The sequence below is a fragment of the Theropithecus gelada genome, chromosome 1 (genome assembly GCF_003255815.1).
Source record: "Theropithecus gelada isolate Dixy chromosome 1, Tgel_1.0, whole genome shotgun sequence".
Lineage (NCBI taxonomy): Eukaryota > Metazoa > Chordata > Mammalia > Primates > Cercopithecidae > Theropithecus > Theropithecus gelada.
Genome location: NC_037668.1, coordinates 116,681,112 through 116,696,769, shown reverse-complemented (window position 1 = coordinate 116,696,769; position 15,658 = coordinate 116,681,112). Strand labels below are relative to the sequence as shown.

Here is a 15,658-nt window from a genome sequence, read left to right as displayed (position 1 = left end):
TCACAAGAACAGAAAACCAAACACCGCATGTTCTCACTCATAGGTGGGAACTGAACAATGAGATCACTTGGACTCAGGAAGGGGAACATCACACACCGGGGCCTATCATGGGGAGGGGGGAGGGGGGAGGGATTGCATTGGGAGTTATACCTGATGTAAATGATGAGTTGATGGGTGCAGTAGACCAACATGGCACAAGTATACATATGTAACAAACCTGCACGTTATGCACATGTGCCCTACAACTTAAAGTATAATAATAATAAATAAATTAAAAAAATAAAAAATAAAAAAAATAATTTGGCTGGTTTTTGTCCCTGGTTTCTGGAAGACAGCCTCTAAGTCTAAACCTCTGGACTGTCCCCCAGTGATAGGAGTGCCTTTGTTATTCATAGTGGATACCTCAGACCACACCTGATAAGGTGACTCATGGTTGGCCTCTAGACAGTTTCAGGATGGGGGGCTGGCCATGCCAGAAAGAATGATCATATCTTTAAGAGGTGGAGGCTTTGAGCCACACATCAATCAGTCTGACCTCCTGACCTAGGGAGGGGCACAAGGCTGGAGACTGAATTCAATCATGTGGCCAATGATTCACTCAATCACACCTACGTAACAAAGCCCCAGTGAAAATTCTGCACACCCAATGCTCAAGTGAACTTCCCGATCAGTGACAGACACTGATGTGTTAGGAGGGTGATATATCCTAAGGATGCATAAGGTTTGTGTTTGAGATCCTCTAAGATCTTCCCCTTTATGTTTATTTTCTTTTCGCTGCAGTGAGCCATGAAGGTCCTAATTTGTATCCTTTATAATAAAAATGTAATCCTAAGTATAGTGCTTCCCTGAGTTCTATGATTTGTTCCAGCAAATTACTGAGCTGAGATGCTAGTAGAAATTCTGGAATCTGTAGACAGTTGGTCAGGAGTGCATGTGGCCTTGGAAACTCTAAGTTTGCTGCTTGCTTATGAAGTGATGGCAGTTTTGTGGGGGACTGTGCTATAAACCTATTAAATTTAACCTACCTCTCAGTAGTTACCACCAGGATTATTACATCCTATTGGTAATTACTTTAAATGTTTCTCTCTCTTTCTTTCTTTCTTAGAGATGGAGTCTTGCTTGGTCACCCAGGCTGGAGTGCAGTGGTAGAATCACAACTCACTGTAGCCTCAAACTTCTGGGCTCATGCAATTCTCCTGCCTCTGCCTCCCAAGAAGCTGGAACTACAGGTGCATGCAACCTCACCTGGATAATTGTCTTAAACTATTAAATTAAATAGCAGACACTGGTCAGATGCGGTGGCTCACACCAGTAATCCTAGCACTTTGGGATGCCAAGGCAGGCAGATCACTTGAGGCCAGGAGTTTGAGACCAGTGTGGCCATCATGGTGAAATCCCATCTCTACTAAAAATACAAAAACTAGCCAGGCGCAGTAGCACATGCCTGTAATCCCATCTACTCGGGAGGCTGAGGCACAAGAATTGCTTGAACCTGGGAGTGGGAGGCTATAATGACAGAGTGAGACTGTCCCAGTAAAAATGAATTTAAAAAAAAAAAAAAAAAAAAAGCACAGACTGACAGAATGGATCTTATAAAACAGGACACAATAATATATAATCTAAAAGAGACTCATTTGAACCCAAAGACAAAACCAAAACAAAGTAGGGGTAGCTGTTCTAAAATCAGACAAAACAGACTTTAAATTAAATATTATTACAGGAGAGAAAGAAGGACATTATAAAGGAGTTAAGGTAAAGGTAAAGGAGTCAAGCCATCTAAAAGATATAAAAATTATAAACATACATGACCTAGCAACAGAGCCCACAAATATAGGAAACAAAAATTTACATAACTGAAGGGAGAAACAGAGATGGTTCTACAGAAATAGTTAGACATATTACCATACTTCCAATAATGGACCTATTAGAACATGATCAAAGAAGAATGAAAGAAAAATAACTATTGGTGAGGATCTGGAGATACTGAAACCCACTTTATACATTACTGTTAGAAGTATAAAATAATGTAAATGCTGTGAAGAACAGTTTGACAGTTCCTCAAAATCTTAGATATAGCTACCATATGACCTAGCAATTATACTCCTAGGAATATACCCCCAAATTGAAAACAGATGTTCAAGCAAAAACCTGCACATAAATGTTCATAGCAACACTACTCACAACAGTCAAAAGGTAGAAAGAACCCATATGCTCTGACAAACAGGTCAATCAAATATGGTTGAGTATTCCTTATCCGAAATGCTTGGGACCAGAAATATCCCAGATTTTGGAATGTTTATATTATATTATACTTACCGATTAAGCATCCCTAATCTGGAAATCTGAAATCCCAAATCCAAAATGCTCCAATGAGAATTTCCTTGGACATGACCTTTGAGCATCATGTTGGGTGCACAAAAAGTTTTGAATTTTGGAATATTCCCGCAAGTGGAATACTATTCAGACATTAAAAGTGAGTGAAGTACTCATACATAACATGAATGCACCTTGAAAACAATATGCTAAGTAAAATAAGCCAGGCAAAAAAGGTCACAAATTATATAATTTCTATCATATGAAATATCTAGAATAAACAAATCTGTAGAGACAGACAATTAGTAGTTGCTGGCAGCTGGGAGGAAGGGGGAATGAGGAGTGACTGCTTAACGGGTATGCGTTTCCTTTTGGGGTGATGCAAATGCTTTGAAACTAGGTAGTGGTGATGGTCACACAATATTGTGAATATACTAAATGCTTCCAAATTGAATAAAATTAAAATGGTTAATACAACAAATTTTATTCTATGTGTATCTTATCACAATTGAAAAAAATCTATGCACAAGTTTTTCAATTATTAAATCAGAACCAGTTATAGACAAAAATACACACAACAAACAACGGATATACACTACATACCTGTTAATGCTGCTGGTTTGGATAGTGTACTATATTGATTTTGTGTAGATATCATACTTTGACGTGGACTTAGTGTTGGTGATGCAACAAGTGACAGTTCTTCAATAATAATACTGCTTTTGGGATGATTCTTGGGAAGTTCATTTAATCTCTGCTCTAATGAATACTTTAAAAGGTCCAACTTCTGACTTGATTCATTAAATCTTGCTTGAGCCTTGCACAGGGAAAAGACAATTGTTGTCACTCAAATAATCACGTACTTTGAATAATGTATTTATTAAATCAAATAAAAATTTTATTTAGAATTACTTCTGAAAGTGCTTTTCTGTCTGTTACTTTTCCTGAGCCAAGTAATTTCATTACATTCTTTGCACCTTCTGCTACTGCAAACTCTATCCTAAAATGATGCCTTAATTCTTCCATCCGAAGTTCAAGAGGACTTATCACAGGTTTTGCTAGAAGGGAAAAAAGAAATTTTAATTGCACCATTTATTTGACTTTCCAATTTGCAGTGATTAAAATCATGAAAAGAAATGAATTCCCGTGACATTACAGTAATTTAGTCCTTACATCAATAAACACTGAAATAAAAGTATTTGATATGATACTGAAATTCAGTCTTTCATTTTTGTCATTATACATCAAAATTACAAATCTGGAAAAAAGATTTTAGAGGTGAAAGATATCCAAATATTGTAACACTGGGAGACTGAAAGTTTCTACTCCTACTCTTAGCAACTAGCTGTAAAGATTTCTTCTGGAATTAAAAATAAATAAATAAAACAAAACCAAAAAAACAAAAGAAAACAAAATCATATTCTTAAACAGGTAACAGATTGTTTTAAAAATACAGACTGATTGTAAGTATTTGATAATCTATTTAAATGAAGAGATATATTCTAGATCAATATCTTCTTGAAATATAAGGGCCAAATATCTAAAAGCATCTATCCAAGTGAAGAGTCTAAAACTCAAGATTAAAAAAAAAAGATAGTAATAATAATGCTTCCTCCCCCTTAACTTTGAACCACTGCCCTGTTCCTACATAAGATTATTTAGCACCATTATGCTCATAAGAAGGAGGACAATTTATTCCATCACCATTATCAAAAGCCAATTCATTAGTCTGGACTGCCTGAAGAATCTGCATTCGTATGACTTCTATTTTTGTCTTGCTATCCTGGAGCAGTTGCTGAGCTGTACCATGGAGTTTCCGATCCTATTAAAAAAAAAAAGTTTGAAAAATTAAGCAAATAAAGGGGAAAATGAAACATTTTCATATCTTCTAAACAGATCAAGTGATGTATCAGCAAGTGAAAAACAGTTAAAAGAATGCTGTTGGCGCTATAATATATCTTATTGATAAATTTACAAAAAAAAGAGCCATCAAACTTACAGAGTGATAATTGTGAAAAACAACTCCATTAGTTAAGACAGTTTGGGAGAGAAGTAAATCTTATTATGGCTGTGTTTTTAAAATTTATTTTTTATTGCATATACTTGCAGTGTACATGATGTTTTGGTATGCATACACACAGTGAAATGATTATTACAGTCAAACAAATTTACTTCTATGGTTACCCCTTTTCATGTGTATATGTATTACGTGTATCTAAAATCTACTCTCTTAGCATATTTTCTGTATATAATATTAACTGTAGTTCATGCTATATATTAGATCTCTGGACTTATTCATCCTACCTAACTCTAAATATGTACCTTTTGACCTACTTCTCCCCATTTCTTCTTCCTCCCTATTGCTGGTAACTGTATTCTACTGTGTTTCTATTTATTCAGCTCTTTTTTTTGGATTCCACAGGGAAGTGAGATCATGCAGTATTTTTCTTCCTGTGTCTGGCTTATTTCACTTTGCATAATGTCCTCTGGGCTCACCCATGTTGTCATATATGGCAGTATTCCCTTTTTCAAGGCTGAACAATATTTCATTATGTATATACATATATATATACACACACACAGCACAATACATTTATCTGCTAACAGATACTGTAGGTTTGAATCTTGTTACTATTTTTTAGAAAATCAAAATCCAAATTCACATTTGTAATTTTCTTATTTTTGCTATACACAAAAAATAAAGAATTTTTCTTTACTATGATCAATAACTCTAAGATTCAGAAACATAGTATGAAATGAATGCCTCCATGATTAAACCTAAAATAAAAACCTAATCAGATAGCATTTGTGTTCCAATTAATTATGCTAAGAGAGGTAGAAAACAGCATTTGTCAACCCTGGTGACAATGAGAAAGGTCCCTAGAAAGACTTTAATGTCAAAAAATGAGACCTTCTTAATAAAGCTGGAGAATAGACTTCTGTCATTTCTTAAGATTTCAAAAAAAGCTCTGAATTAAGTGAAATAATGTTAATGCCTGATACGATTTGGTGTTTGTCCCTCCAAATCTCATTCTGAAATGTAAGTCCTCAGTGTCTGAATCGAGGCCTACTGGGAGGTATTTGGGTCACAGGGACAGATCCCTCATGAATTGCTTGGTGCCACCCTCACAGTATGAGTACGTTCTCATTCTATGAGTTCACGTTGGTTGTTGAGCTGTTTGTTCAAAAGAGCCTGGTACTTCCTCCTCTCTCTCTTGCTTCCTCTCACCAGGTGACATGTTGGCTGCCCTTCATCTTCCATCATGACTGTAAGCTTCCTGAGGCCCTCAACAGAAGCACATGCCAGCACCATCCTTCTTGTACAGTCTGTAGTACCATGAGCCAAAGATAAACCTTTTTCTTTACAAATTACTCAGTCTCAGATATTCCTTTACAGTAACACAAATGAACCAATGCAATAGCATACCATTGCTTAGTTCCAGTAACACTGAATGTGAGTGACAGAAGGAATTGTATGCCAAATAATGACCTACTCAAAGATGTCAATGTCCTAAGCCTCAGAATCTTGTTAGTAAGTTACCTTACATGGCAAAGGAGATTTAAGGTAGCAAATAGAATTAATGTTGTTAATCATTTGACCTTAAAATACAGAGACTGTCCTTGATTATCCAGATAGGCCCAATGTAATCACAAGGGTCCTTAAATGTAGAAAAGGGAGGAAGAAAAGGTCAGAGTGATGTGATGTGAGAAAAACTGGACCTGCTATTGCTGGCTTAGAAGAAGCCAGGAGCCAAGAAGTGTGAGTAGCCTCCAGCAGCTGGAAAAAACAGGGAAACATTCTGCCCTACATCCTCCAGAAGGGAATGCAGTCCTGCCAACACCTTGATTTAAGCTCAGTAAGGTTCACTTCAGACAAAATAACTACAAAATTATAACATAATACATTTCTGTTGTTTTATACCACTAAATTAGTGATACTTTGTTACAGCAACTGTAGAAAACTAAGAAATTTTAAAAAGAAATATTAGAAGTTAATGCCACCTCCTGTTTTTAGAGTTGCATCAGTTGTTAAAGACTGGTATCCACACACACATACACACACAAATTGATTAAACATCAAGTTAGAAAGTACTTACTCATAAGAAAGGACAAGCTTTGCATTTTATTTAAGCATCTCTATTTTTAATCACTAAGGCAATCAGTACTAATTTGGAAATAAAATAGCACACAATCAACCTGTATCCTCCCGGAGATTCATGTCTCTTAGAACCCAAGAGACACGCTTGATGACGGCAGTATTATTTCAATAAATCAAACACTATTTGACACTGAATAAAGAAGAAAAAGATTGGAGATAAGGGGAATAAAAGTGAGCTGAGATATACTCTGCTGAATACCAAACTCAGGTTAATATACCATGGAGGAAAAAACATTGCATATTTACGAAATTTATAAATTTTTCTTCTATTTCTTTCATATTCCCAAAGTCAGTCATTTAGAAAATAGCTTCTGGCCAGACTGCTGCATAATGACATTTAGGTCAACAATGGAATACATATACCTATGTTTAGATATATTTAGATATACAAGTACTTACCATTGTGTTACAACTGCCTACAGTATTCAGTATAGTTACATGCTGTTACTACAGCCTAAGTGCAATAGGCTATACCATATAGTCTAGTACCTTCTAGAATTGTGTAAGTACACTCTATGATATCCACACAATGATGAAATCACCCACTGATGTTTTTTTCAGAATGTATCCCTGTTGTAATGCAATGCATGACTGAATTTCTTTGAGATCAGACTAGAGTAAAAGTATTCCAAAGCTCATAATTTAATGGGACAACCGTACTTTGCAGTCAGACAGACTTGAGCCCAAATCTTATTATATATAAACTTGGACAAATTATCTATTTTCTGAAAGCCTTAGGTTTCTTGCATAAACTATGTAAATTGTGATACCATTCTCTTCAATATAAAACTTTTGTTAGCATTAAACTAAAATTATATTGCCTAGCACATAATTGGCATTAAAATGTTCTCTTTTAGGACAATAAAAATAATGATTAAGTGTCTTGAAGTTCTAATGTAAAAGTATAAATATTAAGTAAACCATATAATATTACCCTCTTCAATTAAGCTACTTCTTTTATTATTTTATTGTCATGCAAAATGACAGTAGTTCCATCATTTTACTTCTTTGGAAATACTCCTTTCTTCACTATTTCAATTCAACAAGCAGGAAACAGCACTTGTATTTTATTTTCAAAATCGGTGAATTTTCCCACAGAAATTTCTGGAGGATCTGCAGGATGTCAACATATGATGAAACTTTTAAAATGGACTTTGGATATTATCTATCACAGGCAATACATAGTTATTACATATCAGTTTTACGTTTTCAGGCATTCAACGGAATTTTTATTGAGCACATAATACGTACAAGGGAAGAGATAAGGCTGGAGTATATGAACTGGTTTACATATTGGAGAAATCTGACTTATGTTGATAAAAACTTTGGGAAAGTTTTTACATATATGAGGTTGAACTACATGAAAATGCCAATGTCTGACTGATTTTGAACTAAAAAAACAGCCAATTTTATATGGCTCAACCTAATAGACTAAAGTAATGAACTATTAGTAATTGGTACTCTATAATGCTGGTAATTATATTTGGAATAAATATTTTACAATTATAAGAATAACTAAACATTTATACTATTTTCAAATTATATGTTTTTTATTTTACAAAAAAATAACATCTTGTTTTGCAAGCTACAGTGGGACATTACAACACATTACATCACACAGAAAACTTTCAAAAAAGCCAATCATTGTTCTTATTAGTACCATCTAGGTAATAAATAGGCCAATCATTCTTATTTTTTCATCATGTATTTATGTTAAAGTAACATACAGGAAGTAAGCCATAAATTACATGCCAGACCAGTGAAAATACAAATATTAATCAATCAGAATGTTACCCGATGAAGCTTATAATTTGCTAGAAGACATACAAATGATTATTATATGCACTAGGAAGTTAAAAGTAGCTGAAGAAAATTCCCAAGAAATATGGAATCAGGCCAGGGATGGTGGCTCACGCCTGTAATCCCAGCACTTTGGGAGGCTGAGGCGGGCGGATCATCTGAGGTCAGGAGTTCAAGACCAGCCTGGCCAACATGGTGAAACCCTGCCTCTACCAAAAATACAAAAAATTAGCCAGGCATGGTAGTGCCCACTTGTAATTCCAGCTACTCAGGAGGCTGAGGCACGAGAATCACTTGAATCTGGGAGGTGGAGGCTGCAGTGAGCCAAGACTGCCCTACTGCACTCCAGCCTGGGTGACAGAGTGAAACCCTGTCTCAACAAAAAAAAAAAAAAAAAAGGTGGAATCAATTGTAGTTGAGGGAATCCAGAAAGGCTTCCTGAGTCGTCATAATAAATAAGTGTGGAATATGTCAAGACTGGAGATTTTCTCATGTTAAGTGCTTTCACAACAACAACAACAAAAACAAACAAACAAAAAAACAAACTTCCACTAAAGAACCCAAGGGTACTTTTGGAAGTAACCTGGTTGTCATGGTGGTATCACATATGCATACATATGTATAGAAACATCCAAACTAATCGAAATATATAACTAAATATCTGCAACTTTTTTCTATCTAAATTAGATCTCAAAGCTTAAACAAACAAAACTGGAGGACTGGCGGTTGGGGAGACCTGGATGGACAGTCTGGTATATCCATATGTGGAGGATTGGGGAACACTTAAAACCAATGCAAGATGCTGGTAAGAACCCCAAATTTTAATAAATACCTTGGTTTACCGCCTGAATATATATACAGGAGACATGTCTTTATTTTTATTATTTATTATTTTTTTGAGACGAAGTCTCAAAAACTCCCAGGTTCAAGTGATTCTATAAACAGGAGACATGGCTGGGCATGGTGGCTCACGACTGTAATCTCAGCACTTTGGGAGGGCCAGGCAGGGGGATCACTTGAGGTCAGGAGTTCGAGACCAGTCTGGCCAACATGGTGAAACCCCATCTCTACTAGCCATACAAAAAATTAGCCAGGCATAGTGGTGTGTGCCTATAATTCCAGGTACACAGGAGGCAGGCTGAGGGAGGAGAATCACTTGAATTTGGGAGGGGGAGGTAGCAGTGAGCCGAGATTGCACCACTGCACTTGAGCCTGGGCGAGAGAGCGGGCCTCTGTCTCAAAACAACAACAACAACAACAAAAAACAGGAGGTATGTCTTTAACATATCTCATGAAGCCCCCAGAGATCGTTTCAAAGGATAAAAAAACAAAAAACAAAAAACAATGATGCTGCTTAAAGCCACACTACCAAATAAGAAAATGGCAAGCTAAACTACTTATGTAACGGGGTAAAATAACTGCATCCCATTCCTCAGATCCTTGTGCTGACAATAAAAACATGTTAGTCATAAAAGGGATAATAAGAAAATAATTACAGTACACACAGTATGAAATAAGAAAAAGAACAATGTGTAAATTATGAGCCAGAGGAAGATAAATGGAATGGGCAGTGAAGCGGTATCAATTGTTTTAACAGATACTTATTGAGTATTTGTAGCAAATTACTTCAATGTAGTATTGTTTTAGGTATTGAAGATATGGTAATAACCAAGATAATGTCTTTGCCTGCATGAAATTTATTTTCTAATGCTGAAAACTGATGGTAAAGAAACTGATCACATAAATTGTAATTTAAGGTAGTGGTAATGCAATAAAGGGATAAGAAGAGACAGAGGTTGCTATTTATCTTAGGATAAGTAGTGAAGAGCTTGCTGAGGTGGTAGCATCCAAGTAGATGACTTAATGAAGGGAGAAAGCCACAAAAGTACTTGGGAGAACAGATACCTAGGCAAAGATATAGCAAGTGCAAAAGCCCCGAGGTAAGAGTGTGCTTGCTATGTTTAAGGGATAGAAAAGAAGCTAGTGTAGCTAGAGTGTAATGTGAGATGAAGGTGTTTTAGAAGATGAGATCAGAAGCTATAGGTTTTCAGAGTCAGAATAAGAATTCTGGATTTTAAGTATGAGGGAAAACCACTGGAGGGTTCTGAAGCAGGAGGGTGAAAATATCTGACAAATTTAAAAAGGACAGCTCCGATCATAACATGCACAAGGGTAACAATTTAATCATGTAGAATCCCATAACCAGAGTCCTGCTGACAATTTTTACTGCCAAACTGAATTAATCATCCCTGTCCCTAAATTTGCTCCCCCTCATGAATTCTCTGTCATTGTGAAGGGCACCATAATTTATCAGTCTATCCACATAACCAATCTAAGAACAATCTTTGACTCTGCCTCCTTCCTCATATCCAAGATACCAAAAGTATGACTCTTATCTTCACTGTTTTCACTGCTGTTACAAGAGAAAGGAAGCTATTTAACCTGTACTACTGCAAAACACTACTTAAACTTACTGCCTGCATATAAGACCTTCTTTAAGTCTGAGGAGGATGGATGTGAACTTTTTCTTTTTTTTTGAGATGGAGTTTTCCTTTTGTCGTTGCCCAGGCTGGAGTGCAATGGCGTGATCTCGGCTCACCACAACCTCCACCTCCCAGGTTCAAGTGATTCTCTTGCCTCAGCCTCCCAAGTAGCAGGATTACAGGCATGCAACACCATGCCCAGTTAATTTTGTATTTTTAGTAGAGACAGGGTTTCTTTATCCATGTTAGTCAGGCTGGTCTCTAACTCCCAACCTCGGGTGATCCGCCCACCTTGGCCTCCCAAAGTGCTGGGATTACAGGCGTGAGCCACCACACCTGACCGGATGGATGTGAAATTTCTAAACTTGAAATCTGATTGTGTATTTTCCCTGCTAAAAGGAGCTCCCTGCTTTTAGCAGCTCCATTTATCTTGTAAGATAATCACAACTGCTTAATTCTGTGCAAACTACCATATAACCTGGCTTTTCTTTCAGTTTCGTTATATCTCTCACTATGCCTCACCCACTTAAAACTCCACTGGTGGGGAAGGGAAAGAAGCCCTAATGGAATCACCTGGAGGACTTTTCCCAAACAAAATGAATGTCTTTCTGGAGATTCAGATTTGTTTCCCTATGGCTTTTAATTGAAAACGACTGCTAGAGTTGACAACTCTTACTATCAGAAGTACATTTTAGCTACCCTCAGATATGTTAGGTAAGAAATATGCTAAGAACTTGTGCTACAGCCACACCAAATCACTTTCATTCCTTAGAATAAGCCAGGCTATTTCACAGTTCCTTACTGTGTATATACTGCATTCAACCACACCACCATCCCTAAAAAGTAATTTTTTATTAAATGCCAAATCATCCTTCAAATATCATACTAAAACTTAAAAGATTTCATTCTGGCAGTTAAATGATTATTTTCCATTGTGCTTCCAAAGTCAGTCAAACAAATCACTGTTACACACTGTAACTATTCACACACGATATATCTCCTTTTAAGATAGCGGGTCTCTTAAAAGCAGGATATTATCTATTGAGTACCTAGTATGTAATAAGGACCATCTTTATTACACTTATACCCCACAGCCTAGCATAATGGCTATCAAACTTTTAACTAAATCCTTAGTGAATAAATTAATATTCCACATAATTAAAATTTATAATTTTCCCTAATCTAAAACGATGTACTCTGACCCTTTGAGAAGTTTAAAGATGAAAAATAAAAACAGTTAAGGTGGAATCTAGACAGAAATAACTGGCAGGCCTATCTCAGAGACAATAGTAGTTGCAAATGGGCTTTGGACATCCATTTGAGTCCCTCTCAAATTAATAAATCTAATTCAAAATAAAAACCTATGCAAAATTGACATATCTGTTTTAACAGGATGCTCACAGCCTTGTTCACTTTGGATCTGTGGTTGTTTTAGGTTATCTATTTGTTTTACTTTTAATATGTCCATAACTGTTCAACTTAGAGCAGTTGTTAGTAATCTTTTGTGGATTAAATACCACTTTGAGAATAAGGTGTAACCTACAGCCCTTTCATCCATACAACTATCAACACAGACACTTGCTTTTCCTATAACTTCAAAGGGTTCATAAACCCCTCAAACTAATCCCTCCACCCCAGATTTAAAAACTTCACTCCAAAGGTAGTAGCTGGGTTAATTTGAAAATGCTCAGCATAATGTGCTAAAATCGCAGTTCCAGGAACAAAGTATTTACTTAGAAAAAAAAAGGTCAAAATAACATTTTATAAAAATATAAAATCCCTAAAACTAAATGTCAGTGCTAAAAATAACAGCACAAACAATAACTCTATCATCCAATAAGAAATGTTCAAAGTTAGTGAAATAATATCCTATCAAATATCACATAAGTAAATAGGAACAAATACCTTTCTCTAAAAGTAACAAAAAATTCTTTTGAACATAAAATCTAATGCTCATAATTAACGTTAAAACATTTTTTATGAAAAGTACACATTTCTTTCTTTTTGATATCTTCCCTAATGTCTTTTTTTCTTTCTCTTTAAACAATTTTTTTTTTTTTTTTGAGACAGGGTCTTGCTATATTGACCAGGCTGGTTTCAAACTCCTGGCCTCAAGGAATCCTCCTGCCTCAGCCTCCCAGAGTGGTACGTATACAGGTGTGAGCCACCAGGCTTAGCCTCAAATTTCATTTGGGGTGAATAGCTAGGATGCACGACTAAGAAAAAAAAAATTTCCCTCTGATTTCAAATTCTTTTTAAACTGAAACAAACAAACAAAATACATAAGAACTTTTATTATGAAATTATTTTTAAAATATCTATTAAAATATAAAAAATTGATTTGCAGAGATAAAAATATTTAAAATACATGAGTTGAAAGTAAAAAGGTATATTTTATAATTTTATATCCTTCTTAGAATTTTTGGAAATTATTAAAACTATAGAACCTTAGGCTGAAGAGAACCTTGAGGATAATCTGGTTCAGTGGCTCACAACAATTTTTTTTTTTTTTTTTTTGCTGCATTATACCTAATAACAAGGACATGTTCTTATTACTAAGAATTGCTCCACATAACACTGATTTCAGTTAGGAGTTATATGCCCATACCAGATTCCCAAGAATGCACAGGTCTAGGCCAAGCAATTATTGATGATGCCAAAATGTACCATCTTTTCATTTGCCCTCTCCCGAAAACTTGGGAGAGTGGTCTATAATGTGGAAAACTCATTATAAACTAAATTTTTTTAGATAATTTCTTTTTAAATAATTTTAGATTTACAGAAAACTTGCAGATATGGAAAGCTCTGTGTATCCTTTACCCATAAGGTCAAATTTTTGATTAACTAGGTCTTGGTAGGAATAAACAATTTTTAAAATGTTACCTTAAAAAAAAAAACCCACGAAACAAAACATGTTTCCAAATTCTTTTATTCACTCTTTCAAATTTTGAGGTAAAAATTATCTCAGATGTCATAATATAGTGTTTAAACAGTGAAATTACCAATTAAAAGCACAAAAATGTGACAAACACAGCACTAAACAGATCTCAAAAAGGATACTTTTTAGTGTACCATAGCTTAAGAAGGCAAAATCACCTTGTTAGACCTCAGCTGGAAATAAGCATGTCAGACAATTCAAATTTCCCCCGCTCCAGGCATGTACACAAATGACTGCCAAAGTGCCATGCCACCAGTACTGATGTTGGAGTTACAAATAAATTTTATCGAGTAGATAAATTTATAACTATGGAATCTGCAAATAATGACTAAGTAGTTACATTTATTTACTACACTTACCTTTGAAGATCCATTTGAATACATCTGTATCATATTCTCTGCACCTTGTTTTACTTTAAGTTCTATATCCAATTGTTTTTGTAGAGCCTTTAATCTATTGTTGCTAGTAGAACAACGAGGGTCACTATTTGGAGTATCTGGAGTCCTTGGGCAATCTGTAAATAAAATATTGTTAAAATTACTTATTAGAATGAATTGCTGCTTAAAATTGGAAGTTAATATTTTTCAAATAAACAGCGTTTTTCAAACTTTGAGATGAGCCTAAATGAAATCTCCTTATGCTCATAGACAATCCATGAATTCAACCAATTCATGCAAAAAAAAAAAAGTATTTGAGTTGCAAGACTACTTCCCAGGGTAGATTCCACTTAAAACATAAAAGTGATTATATTAAGTCTGAAACTCAGTTAGAAGATTGTCCATGGTTTCTCCAACACCATTATTATTATTATTTTTTTTTTTGAGATGGAGTCTCGCTCTGTCGCCCAGGCTGGAGTGCAGTGGCGCCATCTCCACTCACTGCAAGCTCCGCCTCCCAGGTTCAAGCCATTCTCCTGCCTCAGCCTCCCGTATAGCTGGGACTACAGGCGCCTGCCACCACGCCCGGCTAATTTTTGTATTTTTTTAGTAGAGATGGGGTTTCACTGTGTTAGCCAGGATGGTCTCGATCTCCTGACTTCGTGATCCGCCCGTCTCGGCCTCCCAAAGTGCTGGGATTACAGGCGTGAGCCACCGCGCCCGGCCAACACTATTATTTTTAAATCAACTTGACTAGTTTATTCAATAATTAAACTAAATTTCCTACTATAACCTCATTAGCTGGAGAATAAAGCATATTCAAACATGATACAAATTCAATTAAGGTAATTCTTTTTAAAGAGAACTAAGGTTATCTACAGTGTAGCAATGCTTCAAAAATATTGATCCATCAATATCAAATTGATGCAGGGCAGAAGGAGGTTACAGAGGGATGAAAAATTCAAGTCCATAGCCTCTCATAAAGGATACTGTGTTGCTTCTATTTAAAAAACAAAAACAAAACTTCGCAGAATAAGTTAGGGAGGAGTCCCTTCTCAATTTTCTTGGATAGTTTCTGTGAAATGGTACCAGCTCTTATTTGCACATCTGGTAGAATTTGTTTATGAATCCATCTGGTTCTGGGCTTTTTTGGTGGGTAGGTTATTCAGTTTTGGAACTTGTTTTTAGTCGGTTCAAGGGTTCTATTTCTTCCTGGCTCAGTCTTGGGAGGGTGTATGTGTCCAGGAATTCATCCATTTCTTCTAGATTTTCTAGTTTATATGCATAGAGGTGTTCATAATATTCTCTGAAGCAATTGCAACAAAAGCAAAAATTGACAAACGGGATCTAATTAAATTAAAGAGGTTCTAAACAGCAAAAGAAACTATCAACAGAGTAAACAGACAACCTACAGAATGGGAGAAAAAATATTTGCACAAACTACACATTTGACAAAGGTCTAACATCAGCATCCATGATGAACTTAACAAGGAAAAAATAACCACACTGAAAAGTGGACAAAGGATATGAACAGATACTTTTGAAAAGACATACATGTGGCCAACACGCACATTAAAAAAAGCGCAAC

The 15,658-nt window shown here is 35.7% G+C and overlaps 1 protein-coding gene across 4 annotated transcripts in view; it reads right to left on the bottom strand.

Annotated features, from left to right (window-relative positions):
• PKN2 (protein kinase N2) overlaps positions 1-15,658 on the bottom strand; it is a 168,156-nt gene that overhangs the window by 56,291 nt on the left and 96,207 nt on the right. For all 4 annotated transcript variants that reach the window (XM_025400723.1, XM_025400738.1, XM_025400733.1 and 1 more), the window contains 4 exons: positions 14,053-14,207; positions 4,018-4,135; positions 3,226-3,371; positions 2,917-3,130 (listed from right to left, as the gene is read on the bottom strand). In XM_025400723.1, the coding sequence (XP_025256508.1) occupies positions 2,917-3,130; positions 3,226-3,371; positions 4,018-4,135; positions 14,053-14,207 (633 nt within the window). The remainder of the gene's footprint in view (positions 1-2,916; positions 3,131-3,225; positions 3,372-4,017; positions 4,136-14,052; positions 14,208-15,658) is intronic.